Consider the following 26,298-nt stretch of genomic DNA (forward strand, 5'->3'; position numbering starts at 1 on the left):
ACTAATTGCTTTAAAAAACAAATACATTTGAGGGCAACAGACGGGATGACTGTATGCTGTTGAGAAGCAAAGATTCCATCAGTGAAATGTTGGTATCAAATGCAAACAGCTGTAGAAATAGGTGAATATTTCTTCCCAGATGATGCACCAAATTAATTAGTTGGTTCAAGGAATTTACATGTGAGCAAAAAACATAGACATAGTAATCCCAGTCAGTTTGGTAATATAATTTCAGTCCATTTCCTCTTTTCTCTATGACTGGCACTACAGATTTTACTCATTAGAAAACTCCAATGAGGTTGCATTTAATGTGCCTAAAACTGGATTTATTTCTATGCATTTATACAACTCACACGCTGAATTTATCCACCTCTATATGACATTTTCTTGATTGTTGCTCCTTATTTTAAAACAATTTTCCAAATAATAGCAACACTAATTATAATAATTAAAACAGGCAGTTGAGCTAAGTTCCCAGAAATATGGGACATAAACTGGATCAAAATCATGGCAATTCCCTTTATATAAGCAATTCATATTTCTTCACCATACCATAGAAAAACCAGACTATCTAATTTTGGCAATAAATGATCGTTCTTAAGTCTGAACACCAAGGACCAGGTAAACAGTTCCTATAGAGTAGGTTACAAACAGAATAAGAACATGTTGCTATTTTTCCCTTTTAATCTAAAATATTTACAGTATTGCACTTTACTGCACTCAATTGCATTTCACTAAACGTAACACTGCATCAGTATTATGCTTTTAAAACTGCATGTCCATCTTTGATAGCTGAATCAATCTCTCAATAGCAGGGTTTCCCAACCTTGGCAACTTGAAAATATCTGGACTTCAACTCCCAGAATTCCCCAGCCAGCATTTGCTGGCTGGGGAATTCTGGGAGTTGAAGTCCAAATATCTTCAAATTGCCAAGGTTGGGAAACACTGCTCAAGAGCAAATCAAGGATATTTTTCTTCTGAGAAATCCAAACTTCTGGAAAACAAAGCAAAGAAGTTAACCTGTCCTTGTCTTACAAGCATATCTGCTTGTTCAGATGATTAGTTATTATTCTGTTCGTTATCATTGTTTCCATTAGATCACCTCTGATTTTTGTGTAATTTTGTTTCTCAAACCTTTTTGCTGTTACAGCTCTTTGTAAAATATACAGCTGGAGGGTCTGCTATGTCGAGATTAAACTGTCTTATCTGTGATTTGAAATTCCATGTTTTAAATTTAAGTCCCTTTTGCAAAAGCAGCTCCTTAATTTGTGACCAATTTGTGAAATAGCTAGAATATACTTGGCAACTAAGGAGAAATGTTATGGTAATGGAGACCAGCCCCTGGGGTTGTTTTCAAGCTTGGGTTTTGTTCCAGTCTGCTGTCTGTGATTTCCAAATGGTATTCAATGTTAGGCACATGCACAACTTTGCAAAACTGATAGCAGTGAACAGTTTTAGGCTGACACAATGATCACTTTGGCCATGGTCAAGCTCCAGTTGTCCCAACATTCAAAGATGCCACACAATTTGGAGACTTATCCTTCTCATCTTCTCTCCTCCCCAAAGTATTCTTGGTTTGTTTTTTTTCTTTTGTAAAGTTGTTATTTATACCTAAAATTCAGACTCAGTGTGCATCTGGTGGGAGTGAAAAAGTTTGACTGTAATTATCAGCATTCAGTGCTTGGCCAAAATCAAAAAGATAAACAGGTGGGCGCTTTGATCCTCAGATCAACTGAATCACTTCTAACTTCTTGGAACGAAATAGGAAGAGGGAAAAGAGGGGAGAAGGAGGGAAGAAAAAGCAGGCCAGTGCTGATTGTGCATCTATAAGGACTCCCAAGCTTTTCAAAATCTAGCACTTGTCCTTGTTTCAGCCAAGCATGGATGACAACGGGAGAAAAGGAAACTATTGTCCATCCTGGCAATGGAACTGCTCCCAAAAAGGAAATGTCAAAGCCCCAGGGCCTCAGCATGTTTCCGGGCCTTGAGCCTCAAGTCAGCAATACTGGAATTCTTGCTGTTGCTCTTGGCGGCTGCAGCAACAACTGCAGCTGCAGAGGCAGAATCGGCCAAGGAGGCGATTGGGAGTCCAAACGGAGGGGGAGGAAACATCAAGTAAGGGGCGTGAGCAGCTAGGTGAGGATGGAGGTGAGGGTGGGCATGGGTGACCCCCTCCAACTGCAGCTGGGCTTGGACCTGGAGAGGGGAAAAAGAACCATAAAGAAAATAGATTAACAGGAGATATTTCAACAGATATTCCAACAGGACAAATGGACATGTCAGCCCTACCAGATCAGGAAATCAGTTCCACAAGGAGATTGTATCTTATTGAGATAGGCATGATAATAGAATCTTGCAAGATTCTATTATGCCCATCTCAAAAATCTTGTTTATGTCATTCTGCTGTTTTCTCATATGCATCAATGGATTAGAGTGGCATTTGCTTGGTCTTGCTTCTCAAGGCTTCCACTCTCTTTCGACCCTCTTTGTCTAGGTCAATGTTTCCCAACCTTGGCAACTTGAAGTTGCCTGGACTTCAACTCACAGAATTCTGGCTGGGGAATTCTGGAAGTTGACGTCCAGACACCTTCAAGTTGCCAAGGTTGGAAAACACTGGTCTAGGTAATCGTTTTTTGCATATTTTTGACAAGGTCATCTCCCTTACTCTTTATCAGGCATTACTCTGTGGGTTTGTAAATTATTACTTATGTAAGTCATTTTAATTCTATGAAGGTTGGGTATTTCCCACTTATCTGTCTGAGGCACACAAATATGAAATAAATAGTTGAGGGAACAATTCTGTAGCTGACTAAGGACTGTGCAACACTTTAATTAACTTCATGTGATAATTAGTATCATTTAAGTAATTCCTATAGCTCCATTCTTGCACTTATGGGACTAGTTAACTCTTCATCTTGAAGCCCTTGAAGGAGAAAGGAAGACAGAGATGGGATTGGGTGGCACAAAAAGAAACAGAAGATGATGCAAGATACACTCACACTAAACAATGGGTTCATCCTCTCCTTCATCTAGATCCATCTTCTATTGAAATATAGCTCCACCCATCAAAACTCATCTTCAATATTTTAAGAGCCTTTCATTAAAAAAAAAATTATATTTCTGCTTTAAAAATCAAGAATTGCTAGATATGATTTTGAAAAAATATCAAAATTGTCAATTTGTGGTGGTTTACAGGTAAGGAAACTATACTTATGTAACTCCTAATTGTACATGAGAACAACCCCAAGATTATACTGATTTTTGATGGCATTTATTATTTTCCATTAAATAAGGAACAAAACAGATGTGTTAAATCGTGTCCCTTAAACCAGTGTTTCCCAACCTTGGCAACTTGAAGAGATCTGGACTTCAACTCCCAGAATTCCCCAGCCAGCAAATGCTGGCTAGGGAATTCTGGGAGTTGAAGTCCAGATCTCTTCAAGTTGCCACGGTTGGGAAACATTGCCTTAAACCACTTCTGCAAAAAGAGGTTGAAAAGACAAAAAATTGGCATATTGCCACATTGTTTAAATGACCAGTTTAGATGAACAGAATATCCATAAACTAATACCCCTACCATTGTAATGCTGTTAGTCTTTTGATTTTGTATTCTTTTGTTTTTATCACTATTAAAAAAATAAGTAAGCAGGTACTGAGAGAATAAAAATAAAAAACTCATAAAGAAGTAGTAATAGCATTTAGACTTATATACCACTTCATAGTGCGTTACAGCCCTCTCTAAGTGGTTTATAGAGTCAGCATATTGTCTCCAACAATCTGAGTCCTCATTTTAAGGACCTCAGAAGGATGGAAGGCTGAGTCAACCTTGAGCCTGGTGACATTTAATCTGCCAAATTGCAGTCAGCTGGCAGTCAGCAAAAGTAGCCTGCAGTACTGCATTCTAACTGCTGCACCACCATGACTCTTAATTATGTTCTCTTATAACCCAGAATCTACCATTGAACAATGCCACTGGATGAATATACCACTCAAACTTACAGCATTCTCTTCATTGCTACATTACATTATCTATATTGGTTACAATAAATACAGTATCACCAAAAGTGTCCTTTTATGGAACTACTACATCCGGAACCGCCTTCTACCCCACGAATCCCAGCGGCCGATAAGGTCCCACAGAGTTGGCCTTCTCCGGGTCCCGTCGACCAAACAATGTCGTTTGGCGGACCCCAGGGGAAGAGCCTTCTCTGTGGTGGCCCCGGCCCTCTGGAATCAACTCCCCCCAGTGATTAGAATGGGCCCCACCCATCTTGTCTTTTGCAAATTACTCATGGGGGAGTTAAGATATTCCTTCCCCTAGGCCATTACAAGTTATGTATGGTATGTTTGTGTGTATGTTTGGTTTTTATAATAAGGGTTTTTAGTTGTTTTATTAAATTGGATTGTTACATGCTGTTTTTTATCATTGTTGTTAGTCGCCCCGAGTTCGCGGAGAGGGGCGGCATACAAATCCAATAAATAATAATAATAATAATAATAATTTTTCCAGATAAAACATCTCTACCCTCCTATTCAGTCCCCCTCTCCCCATCACATCCCTGCCCATGGTCTAGCATTTGAAGTGGTTAGACAGAGTCTTAAAAAGTTACCAGTCAAAAGACAGTGTGTATCTTATGATAAAACTAGGTTTGTTTCAGCAAAAATTATATAATGATGAAATTGACCTCAATTTAAAATATCTTGTCATCTCACTTATTGGAAGCCTGATGCCTCAGGTATAGCATGTTGGGTTTTTAAAACAATAAAAACTTTAATAATAATTTCATTAAAACAGCCAGGATGAACTACAGAATATTTAGAAGTAGAGAATATATGTTTTCTTTAACACAAAAGTGCTTTCTTTTTCTTTTTCTTTTTCCTTTTCCTTTTAATATATTGATTGCCTCTCTTTCCTTTCTGTGTTTTCATTCTTTACATTCTCCCCAAATTCTTAGCCTCTTCTTCTTCTTCCTATAAAGACACATCTTTACATTCAAGTAAAAACAAGGATTGGGCATTTCAAAATATCTTTCCTTCTTTTCCAGTTTAGCATTGTTATCATTCTGGATTTAATCAAAATAGCTTATTTCATTTTAAATATATAAAACAATTATAACTTTACTCTTCCTGTCTTTATAAAATATCTACAATCTCATCCCCCCCCCCAATTATCCCCAATGCTTCCTGCAGCCTCTTCTGCTATTATGGGTTTCCTCTTCCACTCTCTTTACAGCCTTCTATTCTGAGTGATGGTAAGGGATACTTCTAGTATAAACATGAACTTGAATACAAGAACCATGATACCCACAAAGGGCGTGAATTAATGTTGCATTGCACCTATTTCAAATCATAACACATCTATTTTATTAACATTCTGGCCACTGGTATCCAATAAGGATCCTTGCTTCCAAGCCCTTGTAAAGTTACCTACTGGTGAGGAACAATAGTTATTCCATTAGTTCTAGTTTTATAACAGCCAAGGCAGCGTCATGGTCTACCATTATCCAAAAAGGTTTTATTACCATAACTCAAAACTTACAGACTCTCTTAAGTTGTAATCAAACTTATCAGACTACAACAGGTTTCTTTCTTGTGTACAGTTTTTTCAGAGTGGAATAAAAATAACTCTGCCAAATTCAAATAGAAACTCCTCTCTACTCAGTACCTCCAATTACTGAGTTTGGCCTCCTTTCTTTTATTATTAATTTTTAACTCCTGGGAAAGAAAATTAGTCCACATGTATTAATTCCATCCTTTTATCTGGATTGTTAGTCCCAGGTCATCTACATTTGTATGCTTCTCATGAAAAATATTTGCATTCTATTTTACAGGCAGTTTAACTCATACTATTTTCCCAAGTTTCTTGCAATCCCAAATAACTTTATTGTTTTCACACCAAGAGCAGGCTAAAGAGACAGTACAATAGTGATTGCTACAGTTCAAAACAAATGCTGTAACAGAGAATGATGAAATTATCAAAATAGAATGGTTCAGAAAAGCAAAATACATAGAATTGTGATCTTCAACTGCTCTACGAGTGGCTACTGACCACTTCTAATCGGCAATTTCCCAAATGGATGATCCCTAAAGGTAAAACTGAATCTTTTGGGTTATAGTAGACAATCAACACCAGCACTGGAGGACAGAATATAAAGAGTTGTGTGATATATATATAAGGCACTATGGGCAAAACCCCACAAGTTCCCTGGTTTTTGGTGCAAAGCAATAGCAATAGAGTCTTCGGAGAGGGGCGGCATACAAATCTAATAAATTATTATTATTATTATTATTACTACTACTACTACTACATTTGGGATGTGCGTGGAAATCATGTCCTTTAACTAACATTTACATACAGTTTCTTTAAGAGTTTTATATGGAAAAACTTGTTCTTCAGGAATATTATTGTGAAGCTCATTGGGCCTTCTTTAGTGAAAGTGGAAATGGATTTCATAAAGACTTCTGATCCCAAATTCTACCTTTCAGTAACTGACACTAAAAGAAGGAGATCTTCTCCTGGAAAATCAGAGGCACAGTCCTTGGGAGTAACAATGTACTTCAGCTTAAACTGCAACATTTCTTTTTCATGTTGCCTAAAATAATTTTTTCATCTCAATTCTCTTAGCCCATTTTGCCCCCTAAGATATGGGATATAAGGTGCTATCCTGAGTTGGAGTTTAATTTTTTTTTAAATCAGTAACAGTCTTCCCCCCTCCCCCCCACATTGTCTCTGCTGAATATTCCAATCTCTACATTCCTTTGGTTTGCTCCAAAGATCTAGTATCTGGCATTTCTGCTTACTTCAATTTTTTTTCTTTTTTTCCTATGTAGCTATCTATTATATATTTCTTCTCCTCCCCTCCCCCTGTTTTTCTCCCTCGTTCCTTTTTAATTTTGATTGTTGCTCTCTCTTTCCCCCCACCCCCTTCAGGCAAAATTCTTCTTTCTGGAATTTGTATGGCATTGCTATGCTGTCACATGTGCCAAAATTAGGTTTGTTTTTCTAGGAGTTTGTTTGGGGAATAAAAATGTAGTGAATAAGGAAGATGACCTTGATGGAAACACAGTAGAGGTAATTCTCAACTTATGAACATAACTGAACCCAGAATTGCAGTTGTAGGTCATGCTGGTTAAGCGGTCATCAAGTGACCAACCTAATTTTAGAACATTTCTTGTGAGAGTCCTTAAGCAAACCACCAGGGTTATTAAGCAGACCTATTGTCCACAATAGCCTTTTTTTGGTGAAAACGGTAGACACCACTCAAAAATTGTAGTCACATGATATAGGATCTTGCAAAAAGTCAGTTTTCCAGCACCTAAAATGTGATCAAGGGAAAGTGAAGGAATAAATACATGCTGCTTTATCTTCTCTATGCCTCCTATGAAAGCTTCTGCTCTAATTGTCAGTGGTCAATGTCACTCTTTTGTACAGTGTTGACACCAAATTCTCTTTGCTTTCTGCCATTACATATAAAAACCTATCCAGTTAATTTATCACCTACATTCCACTAAAGCACGTGTAATTATTCCTTCATTTTCTCTTGAATCGGTTTTCTCTTAAAAGAGAAATGATATAGGTTCTGATATGAAAACATAAAAAATTACAAATATCACATCTAGATGAAGTTTAGAAAACATTCCTAAAATTCCACCAAAAAAAATCCACAAGTAAAGCCGGACGGTGGTTTCATAGCAGCTTATTCAGACTGCCACCTTTCCCTACAAGACTTTTACAAAACAGGTAAGAAAAAAATATTTCCTGGAAAAAATAGAAAGACTAAAAAAAAATTAATCCTCTGATGAATTAAAACAGGAAAAGCACAGACTTATTTCATTCACCCAATAAATTCTTTACTTCAAAAATCCAGAAATGATGGTATTTTTTTAATTTAAAAAAGAATAGTAGCTTCAAAAGAAGCCCAGAGGAACTGAAGTTATTAACAGGCTTTTTAACATACAACAAAATCTTATGCAGAAAATAGACTCAACAGGAGTGATATATTAAGCTTATTTTTTAATGTTATGGATATACTTGGTTTTAGACAGTGATCTAACTTATAAAATATTGAAATTAAGTAGAAAGACAGAAAGGTAGTAGAAGGAGATGGGAAGGAAAATTGTTAGCACCCAAAAATATCAGATCAGTATTCAAATGCTACTTCTGTCCTCATTCGTTTCATTTGTTTCCTGTTATGAGCAAAACTGCCTTCTTTGTGCTATTTGAAACCAGATGCCAACAATGGCTATATCTGTAATAATTGTGAAGTTATTAAAGACATATTAAAGACATAGATAATATCCTGTGATGGGGTGGAACAACTCCTGTGTTAAACTCCTTTCCTCTCAGTTATTATTGACACAAGAATCCTCCATTGTTTTCCCCTGGGTTATGTTGCCCTTCTCTTGTTCAACATTTTAAACAGCTTTATAGCATCTTTGAATTCTGGGAAGTAACCAGAAATTCATGATTAATCTGCCAAAGAATATAAACTTTGTTCTGTTTCCTGTACAGAAATATTTGTATGTAGAATGTAGCCTTTCTGTATAGTGTAGTCTTCCTGACAGATTTCGCGGAGGGAGGGTGCCTAAATTTTATACAGAGAGCACAAAATATATGCTAACTACTGATCAGCCATAGTATGCTTGCTTTCTCACCAGCAGAACAATTTAACAGGCTATTCCACTAAGCATTACTTTGATGCCACAAGGGTTTAGCTGTGCTAAAGATCCATCATACATCATGTAAAAAAGTTTCCTTTGCATTGAATTTGACTCTGCTTGATTTGACCAATACATCCTACCCCTATAATTTGCCATTTCCTTTTTCTGGATTTTTTTTTTCAATTTCAGTTTCCTAATCCTTGTATTTCCTGGAGCTCCCCAATACAAGTATTAAGCAAACTCAAAGCTGCTTATTTTTCATAACTGAAGAAAAACAGTGTGTGGATTTGGAAGGAAGGACAATAACTAAAACTTATTTTCTGCTTGCTCAGACTACATGCTAAGGGTGTATGACTCCACAGCTGGAAAATTTTCTCACTTTGCATTCACTATATAAACTTATTTTGGATGTGTGCCTTTTCAAAGTGCTCAAAAAGCTGAAATTCAACAAATGCACTCCAGCAGCATCTTTTGGCTGGAGTTTTACCTGTCACTATTAGCAAGTATTTTGGAATCTCAGAAAAAGGAAACTGAGATGCTGGTTGCAATCAATAGGTATATACACTGAAGTTTGATTTGATTTTATTCTTATTGGTATGTCAAGTTTAGAGACCGCCCATCTCACTCACAGAGCAACTATGTTATAAGAGTGTGGCAGAGATTAAGCGTATTAGAATTCTATGGTATATTGAGGGGATGGCTTTTAAATAAAGCTACTCTGCTAAAAACTTTCCAAAATTATATTTTTAAAACCAGGGAGCCAAGGCACCAGGAACTATTGGTAAGGAAAACCCCTCTGTGTACATATGTGCAGAATATGTCCTTTTGTCTCTCTTCCTAATTTAATAATTTAATAATTTAATAATTCCTAATTTAATAGCTACCTTAGACAGGTCAGCCTGGAGATGAAAATTCAAATAAACTACCTGCTGGAAAGGCATCCGTAGGGCTCCCATGTTCACATAGGGAGCCACTCGGCAGGCATCTAAATGGCTGGCCGTCCCCAGGATCACACCTGCAAGCAAAGGTATAGAGGATCAGGAAAGAGTCTTCAGAAAGGGTAGCCTGTCCCTACTTCCTTCCAGAACCTACCTTTATGCATCTGGTTCTCTTGTTTTCGACATTTGGCTCTTCTGTTCTGGAACCAAACCTGCCAAAAGGAAAACAGATGTAATAAAAGCAGTCAGCATTGAGCCAAGGTAAATCAGCCCATGACTCCCCAAAGTTTCTTAAAAGCTAGGAAACAAAAAAAATGTGGGGTTACAGAAATGCTTGTATAGAATAGAATATAATTCTTTATTGGCCAAGTGTGATTGCACACACAAGAAATTTGTCTTGGTGGATATGCTCTCAGTGTACATGAAAGAAAATATAGATTTGTCAAGAATCATGTGGTACGACACTTAATGATTGTCAGAAGGGTCAAATAAGCAATGAAGAAACAATCAATATTAACAAAAATATTAAGATACAAGTAACAAGTTATGAGAAGAAAGATGATCTGAAATTGTTGTTAGACATGATGAGCAGGTGAGGACAAAAGTTTCAAGTAAGGTTTGTTCAGTTTTAATACTCTGAATAAGTTCCTGAGCAGAAAATATTTTCATTTCAGTGTGCTTGTTTGATATCAAGAGGCAGTTTTAAGAAAAGTCATACAGAATAGAGCTCACAAGATAAAAACCTATTCTTCCTGGCTAAGTTAAGCCAACACCCTCCCCCCAGTAATAATAGTAGTACCTTGAGGTTCTATTCTATTAAATCCCACTGAACACAAGCAAGTTATCATTCTTAAAATTTAATGGGATCTTGACTCCCACCCCCTCCATTTTTCCCACCTTACTCAGTTGTGGATCTGCCTTCCCCAATCTGCTGCTCTCCACATGTGTTAAAACTCTTCACCCTTCATCTGCAAATGACAACAGCTAGGACTGGGGATGCTGGAATTTACATAGTCCAACACATCCACCTGGCATTTGAGCAGGCAAAGCTGCTGGCATAATGAAAATTAAGGGGACATGCTTCAAATCATCCAGATGTGATTTTTTTTTGGTAAGGATTCAGGACATTCAATGAATAAAGTTGCTTGCATCCACACACCTACTTAACTATGGGTCCGTCTTCTGCCTCACATATCCCAGAGGCTGGTTAGGTCTCACAGAGTTGGCCTTCTCCTGGCAGGGCCTGGGGAAGAGACTTCTTTATGGTGGCCCCGACCCTATGGAATCAACTCCATCCAGAGATTCATACTGTCCCCCACTCTCCCTGTCTTCCGCAAAGCTTTGAAGACAGGCATGGGGCCACTAAGTTTAACATCTAGTCCTGGCCGATGAAGGAATTTATAGGTATGATTGGGTGTATGCGAGCAACTGGTTTTAAGAAATTGGGGTTTTAGGATGTTTTTAGATTTAGATTTCTAGATATTATATTTTTTTCTTGATGTGAGCCGTCCTGAGTCTGAGGAGAAGGGCAGCACAGAAGTTTAATTAATAAATAAACAAATAAATAAATTATCCCGGTTATGTGTGCAAATGGGCTGAGTATGCCTTGTCGACCCTCTTAATTAGATTGGCATCCTGAGTCTTCTTAATAACCATATGGTTACTATTTATTTATTATTAGAGTTAGAAAGGACCTGGCAGGTCATCTAATCCAACCCCCTGCTGGTGCAGGAGACCCTACATCACACTAGTCCAATAGCAATCCAGGCTTTTCTTGAAGGTCACTAGTGTAGGAGCGTTCACCACCTCTGCAGGCAAGCCGTTCCACTGGTTGATCGCTCTCACAATCAGAAAGTTCCTCCTTATTTCCAGGTTGAATTTGTCCTTGGACAGCTTCCAACCATTGCTCCTTGTCTGGCTCTCTGGTGCTTTGGAAAATAATGTGTTCCCCTCCTCCCTGTGGCAACCTCTCAAGTATTTGAAGACTGCTATCATGTCCCCCCTGGACCTCTTCTTTGCTAGACTATCCATGCCCAATTCCTGCAACCTTTCCTCATACGTTTTAGTTTCTAGTCCCTTTATCATTCTGGTTGCTCTTTTCTGCACTAAAGGCATTGGATCAAAATGATACAAGGCCTGAGAGAGTTTCCCATGACAGGGGTACAGGTAGTAATGGGCAGCAAAAAATTTTACTGCCACACTGTGGGTGTGGCTCATTTTGTGGGTGTGGTTTGATGGTCATGTGACTGGATAGGAGTGGCTTGCTGGCCATGTGACCAGGTAGGAGTGGCTTGAACGAACATCACCGTTCAAGTAAACTGTTAAGTCCTCGACTTACAATCTCACCAGTGTCACTCGCTGGGTGACAATTTGCTTCGCGTTTCCCATGCTCTCCTTCCTGGATCGTCCCCTGCCTCAGACTGGGTAGCTAGGTGAACAGGTGCCGATCAGCTGTTGAGAAAAGACGGGGGAAGGACCACCCCCCCCCCCCCGCAACTTCTGCCGGTGCTGGTCTCCCTGCCACTTTCCAAAGAGGAGGAGGAGGGGGGGATTTAAAAATATTGGAAAGCCAAGCGAGAGTCACAAGGTTATTATTGCCACATGGCGCCTTTTCATCTCAGCTGTGGGTGGAACGAGGGCTTTGTGAGGGGAAAAGCCTGCAGCCCAGACTGCTTTGGTGTGGTGCGACTCTTCTTTTTTTCCCTTCTGCTGCTGCTGTGCGCTCCTCACTTTTTTCCTCTTTCCTCCTTCCTGGCCTTAGGAGGTGGCTGTGTGAGGCTGGAGCGGAGCCTGGCAGGAGAGAGGGCAGCTAGTCCAAGGCCAGGAAGGAAGAAAGAGGAAAAAAGCGAGGAACACGCAGCAGCAGCAGCAGAAGCAGGGGGAAAATGCAGAGTCGAGCCGAGACCAGTAATCCAGGAAGTGACTGCTGCCGGTCAGCTGGAGCTATGCACATATCTTTATTTTCGCTGGTTGAACTGTGAAAATGAAGATGCGTTCCACCCCGTCCTGCCTATTGCCCTCCCCTGGGTACAGGCGCAAATAGTTTTAACTCAGTCCAAAGGGAGAAACCAATTAAATAGCTTACAAGCGAGAGAAAGTGGGAATTGCACTCACAGCTATTGCTATGAATAGAACCCCAGCTACAAAATGAAAAGGTTACACTTCCATCTTGTGCCTGAATCACTGAAAATAAATCTTCCTAAAAGAGCCATAAGAAGTTTCCTTACAATCCAATTCAAAGGTCACTTTGCAGTCTCTCTAGAGCTTGCATACACATGCCTGCTTGGAGGCCAGATCCATCCCAAGTGAGGTTGCTGCCTTTCCAACTCAATGGCTGGGTGGTCCAAATCGAAACACCCCTTCAATAATGTGACAATCCTTGCTGTCTTTGCGCATGCTGGGAATCCACTTTAACAAGCTGAAAGCTTTATGGAAATTGAAACAGAACATTTGTTTTATAGCAAAAAAAAAAATATTCTGACTTGCTCATTTGGAGCCCATCATTCCTTTGTGGGGCGGTGCATGATGAGATTTGTAATTCAACATTCTGTGGAAGTTTCCAAAGTGGGACAACATCCTGAAAGGTCTCCGTTTGTATTTTAAGGACACTATGAAAATCATTGCATTGCTCTTGTCATTCCAAATTTAACTGGGGCTTACACACTTTCCTGGAGTAGCATGGGGCTGCCTGACTAAGAACTCTGGTTTTCCTATCATTTCAGCATCCCCAAAACAGTAATGTTAACCATATGGATGGTACACACACATCTTTGTCAGTTTGCTGCTTCTTCTTCTTTTTTCTTTTAGACAAAGAAATTGTGTCTTTGGCCTCGGGGGCTGAGTGCCTTATATAGGAACTGCTATTTTATCCATCTAGTGAATTCTGGAAAGAACAGCATGACACAATTCCTCCTGCTGAGAAAACTGAATTATGCCTTCAATATTGTCATTGCTAAACTCACCCTTCTAACAGGACTGCTACCATTCTGTATGATTTGGGATAGATACTTAACTTATCTAACCATTGATTTACATTCCAGTTTGTCCACAATTGCTTTTTTGACAATCATTTCTTGAAGAAAAAATATTATAAAAATGAGTCTGGGTGAAATGAGCCTAACTGCAGAATAAATAACATTCCAGTGGACCTGCAGAATTAGCATTTGGACTCATTCAGAACAATTCCTAGAAAGTCCTTCTAGAAAAGTAACATAATCTATTACATGAAAAAAAAATAGGGGAAAATACAGTTACCATAAAACATGCTCTTTCAGTCAAGATGTGCTGGACTAGCTCCCAATTTCAAACCAGGATAGTCATGAGGTTTAAGGGAGAAAAGATCCTATGTATATGGATAGGCCAGGGGCGGGCTATCGCCTGGACAGGAGGGAATGCAGTGAGGGTAGCAAAATGGAGCTCCACCCCAGAATACCCAATTTGCACTGAAAGATATTGAAAGAAAATGCAGGGTGTCCTGCATAAGCCACGCCCACAGTGTGGTAGTAAAAATTTTGGTAGCCATTCACTGGGATAGATTAAGAAAGGTGTCTATAAAAGATAATTTTTTAGATGTGAATCTTTTTCCTAAATGCAGAGAATAACTTGTCTGGCAATTTGAAGGGCTCGGGTTTTGTTTGTCGGTGGGTGAGGGTTGGGGTTTTGTTTTATTTTTTTTGAGAGCCCATTTAATGCAGTGGTTAAAGCACCTGGCTAGAAAGTGACAAACCATGAATCCTAGTCCCATTTTAGGCACAAAGCCAATTGGGTTATCTTGGACCCGTCATTCTGTTTCAGTCCCTGGAAGAAAGCAAACGGAAACTACTCCTAAAACTCTTTGCTAAGAAAACTGCAGGGATTCATCCAAGCAGTTTCTAGGAGTCAACAGTGACTTAGAGATTATATATATAGGATAAGGTTTTAAATTAATTTGAATTAGTTTTCAGGCAGGTGGATATGAAACTCAGAACTGACTTAACAATTGGAAGACTTGCAATCTAAAGTGCATGTGTGTGTGTGTATACATATACATACATACATACATACATACATACATACATACATACATACATATTCAGGGCGAGTCCACGGAGATATAGGAGATATAAGAGGTGAGCCTGTAACCTAGAGGCTAAGGCTACTGCCTTACAAGGCAGAGGCCCAGGTTCAAAACCCAGTAAGTATGGCTACCTGATGAGGGCAAATAAGCCCGAAATAAATCTATATAGTCTCCCTTCCTTTTCATTATCAGCAAAAATATGTCACACACAAAAACATATTTTTTGGCAAGTCACTCTGGTATATGGAAGAAGCATACAGCTTCCTTTTTGCCTTTCAGCCCCACCAGGGGCCATATTCCAAAGCAGATAAGCTCTCTCTATCTCTCTTTATATGTGTGTATATGTATATGTATGTGTGTGTGTGTGTGTGTGTGTGTGTAAATGAGAAAGTAGTGATTAATACACCCAAAGTAATGCCTCATAACCTTACTCTATCCCCTAGGGAGAGAAAGAGACAATACGATAAAGAAGGAACAGCAATTCCACCTGTTTACGTGACTAAGTTGGCAGCAACAAAGCTAATTACAGGATGGAGGGAAGGAAGAGTGTGGGCCTGTGAGGCAGGCAATGAGCAAATTGAGCAGCATTATATAAAATCAACTGTCTTCAATGGGCATTTTAACAGTCTGACAACGTTAGTAGAGAACTAACGAAAGGTTAGTAAATTTTAGTAGTTATTAATAAATTTTAAACATTCCGGAAATCACAATAACTGTTGCCTCTTCATTTATAAATACACCTGGAACTTGCATTTTTAGGACAATTCTTGATATATATATTAGATACTGTAGCCTAGAGGTTAATTCTCTGCCTTACAAGGCAAAGGCTGCTAGTTCAAATCCCAGTGAGGGTATATATTTCGGCCTTATTTTGGCCTCATCAGCTTGCCATACTAGATAGATAGATGATAGATAGATAGATAGATAGATAGATAGATAGATAGATAGATAGATAGATAGATAGATAGATAGGAATGAATATACACTTTAATTATCTTCTTTGAACATGCTTAACTAGGATTCACTGAATCATATTTTGCTCAAAGTTTTTGGGATTGCCACACATTCTTACAGCTAGGTGGCAGCACCTAGATAACCTTGGCTGATCAGGAAAAAGCTCAGCCCAGTTGTATTTGGTTAGTGCTGTACATAAATGGGAGAGCGCTAAAAATCTGAGGAAGTAGGAAGTTGCAATCTCAGAAGAAGACAAAGCACTTCTATACTATTGCCAAGTAAACCGCATATACATGTCCAAGTGGACAGCAGAAGAGGAACTGGAATTATTTGCACCATCCATAAATGCTGCAGTTTAGAGAAACGCAATTCTGGTTGCGATGCAAACGCAGTCATTAAAAGTCAGGAGGGAAAGAAATAAGCCTGGCTGCTTTTCAGTTGTGCTTTTAAACTTCTGCTTTAATTAGGTTGAGAACATGAAGCTAAATCCACAATCAGCCCATGTAAATGTGTCTTTTTGACATTCCTCCTGGCTGTTGAAACAGGCATCGCTTCCAGCAGGCAATCAAAACATTTCCAGATCTGGGTTTAATCCTGCCCCCCCCCCCCCAAAAAAAGCTGATTCCTTTCTATTTTACTCTAAAATTGCTGCAATCCAGAAAATTTACCTTCCCTTTTGGAAATGCCTTCTTTGTGACACCGCATCCCACTGGCTACCCACAGTAGCCAAGGCGTTTATCCTCCTGCTAGAAATGTTTTTGCAACTTGGTTTGGAAAGATAATAGCCCCCCCCCCCCCGCAAAGCCCTCCCTCTGCTTCCCTAGCCAGCAAAGCCTCCCAGCCACTGCTGGTGATGGAGGCAGATCAAATCTAAGAGTTGAGTTGGTGGCCCTTTGCCCCGCCCCCTGCCGAGGTCTTCCACTTGCCAAGTTGATCATACGCTTAATTAATACTAACTGCACTTCCTACATCACATTTCGCCTCCAAGCTTTCTTCAATTGCCTTAATGATGGCCATTTACAACGGAGTAATTAGTGCAAAGAAAGGCTTCCAAAGACATTAATTATCCAGAGCAACTGGAATGGGTTCGTGAAACAGGAATTGGCCGTCTTTACATGGCACAGCACGTGGGATAGATATTCTCCCTTTCCCCGCCCGGCAGCCCCAGGATCCGATATGGGAGACCTTGAATTAATGCAAATGAGTAGCCGAATTGAAATAAATTTAAAAAGTATACTGCTCCAGAAAATAAAGGGAACACTGAAATAACACATCCTAGATCTGAATGAAATGTTCTCATTGAATATTTCATTTGCACAACTATTCCATTTGCACAACAGCATGTGAAATTGATTGTCAACCAGTGTTGCTTCCTAAGTGGACAGTTTGATTTCAGAGAAGTTTGATTTACTTGGAGTTATATTGTGCTGTTGTTTAAGTGTTCCCTTTATTTTTTTGAGCAGTGTATTTTTAAAGGGTCCTCAAACTTTTCAAACAAGAGTTTTTCTCTCGCTCGTTCTTTCTACCTAAAAAAAATATTCAGCATCCCTTGTTTCCCTTAAGAGGTCCTGGAAATGTTCTTTCCCAGGTAGAATCAACTCCTGTCCTAGCGACGCCAAGCAAACTCAAATTTCGAGGCGAGTCTAAACCGCCCGCCTTCCTCCTCCGTTGGGAAACAACAATTGATTTCGAGGCAACTGGGTTTCTCTCTCGTAGGCGTGTCTTCAGACTTTAATCAATTTCAGGCCGGAGAGTTTCGGATTTAACTGGATTTTGTTGTTTTGACCGAGAGCAAAACGAATCTCCCTCGAAATGAAAACTCCAGCCATAACCGCCGTCCGCCACAGCTTTGACATAAAAATAAGTGAGAACATCCATCAAGATAAATTCTTGAGCTTACAAAGCCAGGTCATTTAATCGACAATTATTAAAGGAGTCTCTAATTTCCTTACATGGTGGGGGGGGGGGGTTCTTTTAAAAGACGGGTGTACATTTAAGGCGTAGGGAAAGGGCTTCTTCCCTTGACCGAAAATCAGGTAAATTCTAGGTTTGAAGGACTTTTTTATACCACCCAAAATCAACCTGGCTTTCGCTGCTTCGGGGTAGAAGCCTGCGACCACACCGCTCACCAAGATGGATCCCCTGCCTGCGCATCTCCAGACCGATGAGTCGGTCGTCTCTAGCGGGACCTTCTTGATTCCTTATTACAAGCTGAGAACCGGTTCCTTGAGCCCGCTCTCGCCCTCGGTCCCGTCCGCTTGGACCCAGTTCGAAATGTCAGGACGCCCCCTTTTCCCTTTTCAGCTCCGGAAGAGACGAAGGAGAAAGTGAGGAGGAGGAGGAGGAGGAGACGTGGTGGAAGTGATGAATTAGCCCAAGCGCAGAAGTCTTCTTCATAAATCAGGCCGGGTGTGATTCCCGATCAATTCCAACTAGTCATGAATATGCTAAGTAAAGCGCAGGACAGTGTTTTAGACAGTTATTTCTTCATTAAGAATCACTCAGTGATTTCTTTCACAAATGCTCTAATCTGATTTCCTTTTGATTTCCATTAGAGACAGTGAATAATGACATTTAATTTAGCCCTGCGCCATAAAACCCAAAGATATTTGCTCGTAATTGAATTACTGCCTACCCTTCACTACGGTCTCATAACTTTCAATTATAACACTGACAGCTGGGCGATATGAGTTGCCGGTACAACACTAAAAAATAAAAGGTTAATAAGGAGTAGCTACCGCTGGAGCTCCAATTTATTTGCAGCAGATTTCCACACTAAATTGAAAGTAGATCCTTTAACAACAAGGGACAGGAGCTATTGACTAGGGTTAGGAGACAATTCTGAAAGTACTAAAATATCTGTTTTGGAGTCGGAGGAGATCCACCTAGTCTCCTCCGTGCCTTTCTTTCTTTTAACCAAGCAAGAATAAGATCTTGATCCACTCCTATCAGGCACACCAAACCCTGTTTGTATTTTAATGAAGGGCGGTCGGTTTTTTCGGCGGCCCGTTCTCTTTTCAACAGTTTTCTTTTCTACCAGGCTGAACTCTTTCTGGGTGTCTGGCTTTTATGGTTTTTCGTGTGAAAGTGTGGGCAATTTTGCCCGGAGGGGAGCGGAAAACAGATATTTCAAAAACCTGCAAACACTTGGAACGCCAATTTTCCTGTAACTATGAATATCCTGTTAGGGGGTGCGGGACTAACCCCAGCCGAAAACTGTTTTAAAGAAAGAGTGCAAAATTCAATTGCAAGCAATTTATTTTTAGAGAAACGCTACAATTTATTTTAATGAAAACTTTCCATCAAAGCCCTCTTTCAATGACATGGCAGGAGCCTTTCTCTTGCAAGGGATTGGAAAACTTGACATAAAAGTTGAGGTCGCTTTCAGCCAAAATTAAATCTCTTAATTCATTTGTTGTAGCCGATTATGGGAGGGGACAGCACTACAACATTCTTGGTCATTATTCCCTGCTACTGTTTCTTTTCCAAAATCAGCAAATGTGCCTGACATTATTCCCCATTACTTGTCATAAAAAAGAAAAAAAGGTATGGCAATCATTTGAAAGGGGTGCGAATTACAATAAAAACGATTATTTATTACCAGCTAAACAACAAACTTCTCTCCCCAGGAGCATCTGCTGGTCTCTAGAGATCTAATTCTGGTGATTAGTTTAGAACACATGCTCAATAATATTAAATCCATGAGGAGGAAAAATCGATGCGATGGGAAACTAAAGGAGAGTCTAAAATCAAAGTATCCCGCTGAGATTCTCCTATGAATGGCTTCCCTTCCTTCCTCATCTCATAAAATAGGCAAAGAAAAGGCGGTAAACTCCCGGGCGTAATTTTCTTTCACCTGCCTTTGATTTTAAAGCCTTGCCCTATAATTCCACAAGATGATTTTATCAAAATCCCTTTCCTTGCTTAACAATATTGGCATTCCTTTAGCTTGGCGGGTCCGTTTGTTTTATCTGTTACTTCAGAAGACGGTGGCCTGTAGCTTTTACATGAGCCTTCACAGTATCTTTTTGCTGCCATCTAGTGGTCGCCCGGATTTCTTTTGCCCTAATATGGCAATCCCAGAGATGGATGGACGGATGAATAAATAGGGGACAGAGAGAAGATGATGGAAAATATGTTGGAGATTAGATGGAGGGATGGATGGGTAGATGGATGGAGAGAGAGAGAGAGACAGATAGATAGATGATGGATAGAGAGATGGATGGGTAGATAGATGAATGGATGGATGGATGGATGGAAAGAGAAAGAGAGAGAGGGGCGGATGGAGGGATGGATGGGTAGATGGATGGATAGATAATGGACGTCCGATGGAGGGATGGAGAGGTAGATGGAGAGATAGATGGAGAGATAGGTAGGTAGGTAGGTGAGTAGGTAGATATGCACACCGGTCGCAAATGCCTCTTGGGGAATTATCAGTACATAATTCAAACCTATTCCTAAGGATTTAGAGGCTTTATATTTTAAGGGGCATCGGGGAGGGAAGACCAGATGGGGCCCTATGAATTCATGCTCTTGTTATGCAAGTCAAACAGAGGCGCATTTTTCCCCCAAGCTCTGGATTATCTACTCCCAAAGCACCCAGCTTTTGCCATAGCCATTGTCCCCCGCCCCCGCCCCGCCACAGAGTGCAACAAAACAATAGAGAAAAGCGAAAGGTTCTTTCGCTCCTGGTTGGGTCTGTGAAATCAAGCAGCTTGATTGGTTGGAAGTGGGATCAAGGAGCGTTCGGCGGAAAGCGAAAGGCTCCGGTGGGAAAGGAAACCGAGCGCAGCAGTCCAGGTTCGAATCCGCTCCCCATCTCTCCCCCCAGCCACTCACCGCTGACGTGTCCTGACGTCGTTCCACAAGGAAACCGGTTCTGAACTAAAAGCCCAGCACAGAGGACGGACGGATGCCTCTTCCCCCCTTCCTTACCTGCACCCTAGCTTCAGACAGCCCCAGCCTTTGGCTCAGTTCCTCCCTCATGAAAGCGTCCGGGTAGTGCGTCTCGTCGAATAACCTCTCCAGCTCGTTCAGCTGCTCCAGGGTGAAATTCGTTCGGCTCCTCCGCTGTTTCAATTTAGTCTGGCCGTCCTCGTCCTCGGATTTCACCTCCTCCCGCTTGTCTTTGCATTCATAGATCCCTAGAGGTGGGGAGACGAAGAGAAGGAGAAAGGGAGGGGAAAAACATCAGACCTGGGTGGGATGTTAGAAGGCCTTCTCCAAAGGGGAAGAAGTTTTCCTAAGTGTAGAGTAGAATAGAATAGAATAGGAAAATATGGCATGGAATAGAATAGAATAGAATTCTTTATTGGCCAAGTGTGATTGCACACACAAGGAATTTGTCTTTGGTGCATACGCTCTCATTGTACATAAAAGAAAAAGATACATTTGTCAAGAAAGAAAAAGATACGTTTGTCAAGAAGTAATCGAATAGGCGATTGACACACGCAGGCACACTCAAGAGCTCAGAATAAGAAAAGGCGAGAGACTTTAGTTCCGATCCTTCGGGCAGGGTTCGCTCGACTTTCGTTAATGAGTCCTAGGGAGGATTTTAAGCAGGCTTCGCCTCTCTCGCAAAGACTCTTCCATGGTCTCCTGGGATTTCCTTTCTTTGATAGAAGGCGGGATGGTGGTCTACAGGCAGATATCCTGGGCAATGGGGAGGGTGCTTTAACCTTGCCATCTGCCTGTTTTTAAACTCTCCATTCTCTCTCCCCCCCCCGTTCGTGTGGGCAATTCAAACGACTAAGTCACCTCCACCGATCCAAGTGTGACCACGTTAGCTTTGATATTCCATGTAGAATTAACCCCAGACCTTGCTTACCAGAAAACACCGTCTGCCCTTCGTGATACTGTAAACAATTTAGGGAACATATAATAAATTAATTTAGACCCCCGCCATCCCGTAATTTTCTCCATACACACGAGTCTCTTGCCTATTCACTTTATAGATAGGTCCACATCTATTCTTAGCAAACATGCAATAGTACAATAATATACCGCTCAAAAAAATAAATAAAGGGAACACTCAAATAGCACACCCTAGATCTGAATGAATGAAATATTCTCATTGAATACTTTGTTCTGTACAAAGTTGAATGTGTACAGCAGCATGTGAAATTGATTGTCAATCAGTGTTGCTTCCTAAGTGGACAGAAGTTTGATTTACTTGGACTTGTATTGTGTTGTTTAAGTGTCCCTTTAATTTTTTTTGAGCAGTGTACAAGTGCACAGTGTATAAGTGCACAAGAGTGCCTTCGGTCCCCTGTCCTAATGTTTCTCTCTTACTAGTATCATGTATATAAATATTATTATATCTTTGTGTATTATCAATTCGTACTTGACAAAATAAATAAATAAAATAAACAAATAAATAAATACAGAATAGGTGCTGCAAGAATGTTTTCAACTTTCTCTTTTAGCCTACAGACAGAGGATTTCTAGGGGGTGTCTTGTCCAAGTACTAACTGTTGTTGTTAGGCTTGGTCTCGTGTACACTAAGAGCATATGCACCAAGACAAATTCCTCGTGTGTCCAATCACACTTGGCCAATAAATTATTCTATTCTGTTCGGTTCGGTTCGGTTCGGTTCTACTCCTACTCTACTCTACTCCAGTTCTGCTAGGTAAGAGAAATGGGTCAGCGGGGTGGGAAGCGCTGCGAAAACTTAAGGGATAGGAAAACCTTCGGATCAGAGTTATAAAGCTGTTTTATACCGCCAACTTAAGCGAGATTTGTGGATGGGGGTGTGAGTATGTTAAAAGAACAGAAAACGAAGGCGTGGGGTGGGGAACAAGTCTCCATTCACGAGAAGGTGGTGGGAAATGTCCTTAACTTGCTCTTAAACAGTTGAAACTTGGAGGGGAATATAAATACTTAAATATAAATGATAATTTAAATATAAACGATAATATAAATATTTAGGAAACTCGACCGCTTGGAAAATAAACGTGCGGGAGACACGGAGTCTCCTCTTCACCCACTTTTGTGCAAAAATTTAGGCATCCCAAGGATTCCACTCGACGTGCGTCTCTTCCTCGGAGCTGTTGCCTATGGGGGGGAGTCCTCGCTAAAGACACCAAAGGGCCTTCTACCGTGAGAGACACACCAGCACACGCATAGCCCTCCGGGCGTCACGCTAACACAAAGAGCTTTGCAGAGGGTGACCACTGAGCGCCGGGAAGGACAGGAAGAATTTTCGCTGGATCGGGGAGGAGAAAGAGGGGAGCGTCCTTTTCTTACAAATTCAGAAAGAATGAAAAGGAAGGAAGGAAGAAAGGAAGGAAAGAAAGAAAAAAGGAAGGAAGGAAGGAATAAAGAAAGAAAGAAAGAAAGAAAGAAAGAAAAAGAAAGAAAGAAAGAAAGAAAGAAAGAAAGAAAGAAAGAAGGTTTGAGTTGGCAAGCTAGAAAGAAAACACAACCGCCCGTGGGGTTCTTGTTGGCAAGGGGGCATCTTATAAGGCCTGGGCCAGGAAAGGATGGGGTAGGCAGAGATGGGGCAGCGTGCCCTGGGCTCTGCCTTGGAGAAAGCAACGGGTCTCCGAAGGCAGATTTTGAGGGCCGTTCTGGAAAGCTCAGGATTAGATTCCCAGGTTCCCCCCAAAAAAAATCACTTAAAAAAAAAAAACGAGCGCGACTGAGCCCTCTTGGCTCTTTTTTCCAGCAATAGTTTTCTCCTGGCTCGTGCAGCAAAGGAAGCGCCAGGATTTCCCTTGGTAAAAGTTCCTTATAGAGATGGGTTTCCATATAAATGCACCCTTTAAAAAAAAAATCGGCTGCAATTTAAACCGGTTGCTGGTTTCCTTTTAACTTCCGCCCCCTTGGCTCAATGAAATCAGTTCTCTACGCTGTAGACCTTAAAATTCGGAGACTGTTCATTTTAGGAGACACTGCTTGGAAGTCGTTTCGAAAAGGATTCCTCTGTGGCAGCCCAAGAAAATTGTAGCGGAGATTTTTTTGAAAGAGCTTTAATTCTCAGTCCAAGTCTCCCAAGGAGCATAAAAGAGGCGGCGGGCCGGGGAAAGGAAGAGCAATAGTTCCGAATACAGTATATACTTCCAGACTATCAGAGCTACACATTGTAGTTAGATTTTTTTTTTTACACCATCACCAGATCAAAGTTATAGGAATCTAACCAACTACGGTCGCGAATACTCGAATCTTTTTAAACCCGGTCAAAGTCTCGATCCAGGATTTCCCCTGAGTTTTTTGCCACCAACTTCCAAAAAACAGTGCTTCCTTTACAAGCAATTTCAGATGTTTTATCCAACATGTTTATTATGCTGCTTTATGGACTTTTCTTATTTCTATGAACTCCAGCCTTGCGGAGCTCTAAACACTTCATTTCAGACTTTGACCGCAGACGTTAATTTTGTAAGGGAGGTTTGGATATTGTGGATAAACAGCCCATTAGAGATGCAGAAGTGGTAAGCATTAAAATCACTTTTCTATATAGAGATTAAATAGAAGATAGATAGATAGATAGATAGATAGATAGATAGATAGATAGATAGATAGATAGATAGATAGATAGATAGATAGATAGGTAGATAGATAGATAGATTCGTATATGGTGCATTCATATACATGCGTTTGGGGAGATTAAGCACACATGTATGTTGTAAAACTATTTAATCTTTACAGGGTTTTCTACATAATACGGGTGCTTTGGATTTGTTAGCACCTGAGTATCCTGGATAATCGTTAGAACTTTATTTATATTCAGTCATTCTTGAACTGATAAACAGATAGCTAGAGACCCATCGATCGATCTTAAAATCATTACAGTTAAGGCCGCTGGGAATATATAAACTATCACTTCATCCTAAAGCCAAACCTCTCTTTCTTTGATCCCAACAGATCTAATAAAAAGCATAGGCAAGTCCAGCTGATACTAACATGGGATTTTAGCGAAAGGGTCTTTCTAACACCGATTGAACATCTGCTCGTCTGAAACCTTTTAGAACAGAGGAACCTCCTAAAATACAGTTTATTATTTTTGTTTTTCAATACACACGTCGAGATTCGTCTATAAATTACCAGGCATCAATAATGCCAGTGCTTCGCATTGTTTTAGGGGGGGGAGGAGGAGAAGAAGAAGAAGAAGAAGAAGAAGAAGAAGAAGAAGAAGAAGAAGAAGAAGAAGAAGAAGAAGAAGAAGAAAGAGAGAAATGAAGAAAGAAAGAAAGAAAGAAAGAAAAGATTCCTTTAAAAAACGGAATTACAATTTTTTAAAGGAGTTGTTCTTCCCTGCTCCTGCTTTTAATATTAAATCAGTCATCACCGAAACTGCCCTGCTTCCGTTTCGAACCTAAGAGTGCCTTGGATTGCATTCTATCGGGTTTCGCCGGAAGCAAAAAGTGGCAATAAAACTCCGTCTAAAGTGGCCGAATAAATGCCCGCTTAACTTCCTATATTGGTTTCCCCACCCCACCCCTCCATTTTCCGTAGACCGCATTTAAAACTTCCTACACTGTAGCCCCAACTCTTTATTCAAACCCTTGAAGACCAAAAGCAAAAGCAGTAGAGCAGTTGAGGCGGAAAAACTCATCCCCACCCACCCTCAACTTAACAACAACAAAAAGATTTGCGGAATGTCCTAAGTGAGGGAATTTTTACGCGTTTTTCTCCTTTTGCCTGACAAAAGCTTTCCGGCCAACTCATCTTGAGTTTATTATCGCTCTTCCCCAATCCTCTAAAACTCCCCACATGGCTGAAATAACGTTAGCTATTCCGGCCGAGATTAATCAATTCTGCCTACTAAGTGCCCCGAACTTTAAAGTTGGGCGCGAAGGGAAAATGGGCCGCGCGCGCGCTTAGCCGAAGACAGGGGCAAACTCTTTTCCTTCTATTGTATTAAAGAAAGGGGAGAGGGGGAACCAACCGGGACTGTTGAAGTTTGAGATTCGTTTTTCTCATGTTGAATATTCTTTCGCTGCTGCTATTATACTGCTCAAAAAATAAAAAATAAAGGGAACACTTAAAGAACAGAATATAACTCCAAGTCAATCAAACTTCTGTGAAATTAAAATGTCCACTTAGGAAGCAACACTGATTGGCAATACTGTACATTTCACACGTAAACTTTGTACAGAACAAAGTATTCAATGAGAATATTTCATTCATTCAGATCTAGGATGTGTTCTTGGAGTGTTCCCTTTATTTATTTATTTTAGCAGTTTATTATCACTACCGCCACCACCTCTTCTCTTATGACCCGTTTCCCCCTCGGCCCCTGTTCTCTCTCGTGCCAAAGCGGCACCAGGGAAGGAAACCCGGGACAGCCAAAGAGGGGCATCCGCTGGGCGCCTGGTGTGTCTGCGTGTAGCCTGTGTTTGTGTGATAGATTCCTCTTTTACCTTCCGAGGTCCGGCTGGCGTGGTTGAAGTCCTTGAGCTTGTCCTTGTCGCTCTCTCCGGGCTCTTTGAAAAGGTGGACCGGACAGTGGGGTCCCCCTTCGGCCAGCTCCTGCAAGCTAGGGGCATCGGAGCCGCCCAGCTCCCGAGTCCGCGCCAGCCCGCTCTCCAAAACTTCCCGGTACGTGATGGACTCCTTCTTGTGACCTCCGCCGCCTCCTCCTCCGCCGCCGCCACCACCACCACCTCCGCTTCCGCCGCCTCCTCCACCACTGCTCTCTTTGCTTTTCTGGTCAAAAGATTTGGACACAAACGCCGTAAGTTCTTCCAT

At 40.7% G+C, this 26,298-nt stretch overlaps 1 protein-coding gene across 3 annotated transcripts; it reads right to left on the reverse strand.

Annotated features, from left to right (window-relative positions):
- Positions 1–940: 940 nt before the first annotated feature.
- SHOX (SHOX homeobox) lies at positions 941–26,298 on the reverse strand. Of its 3 annotated transcripts, none has more exons than XM_070751818.1 (5): positions 25,971–26,298; positions 20,545–20,753; positions 9,754–9,811; positions 9,588–9,676; positions 941–2,196 (listed from the first exon to the last, which is right to left on the reverse strand). In XM_070751818.1, exons 1-5 carry the CDS (start codon positions 26,296–26,298, stop codon positions 1,951–1,953), a joined length of 930 nt encoding a protein of 309 aa, XP_070607919.1. In that variant the 3' UTR covers positions 941–1,950. The 3 variants fall into 3 exon arrangements, with proteins under 3 accessions (XP_070607919.1, XP_070607920.1, XP_070607918.1); XM_070751819.1 differs by having other exon boundaries at positions 9,585–9,676; XM_070751817.1 differs by having other exon boundaries at positions 9,546–9,676.

The sequence above is a fragment of the Erythrolamprus reginae genome, chromosome 4 (assembly GCF_031021105.1).
Source record: "Erythrolamprus reginae isolate rEryReg1 chromosome 4, rEryReg1.hap1, whole genome shotgun sequence".
NCBI classification, from domain to species: domain Eukaryota; kingdom Metazoa; phylum Chordata; class Lepidosauria; order Squamata; family Dipsadidae; genus Erythrolamprus; species Erythrolamprus reginae.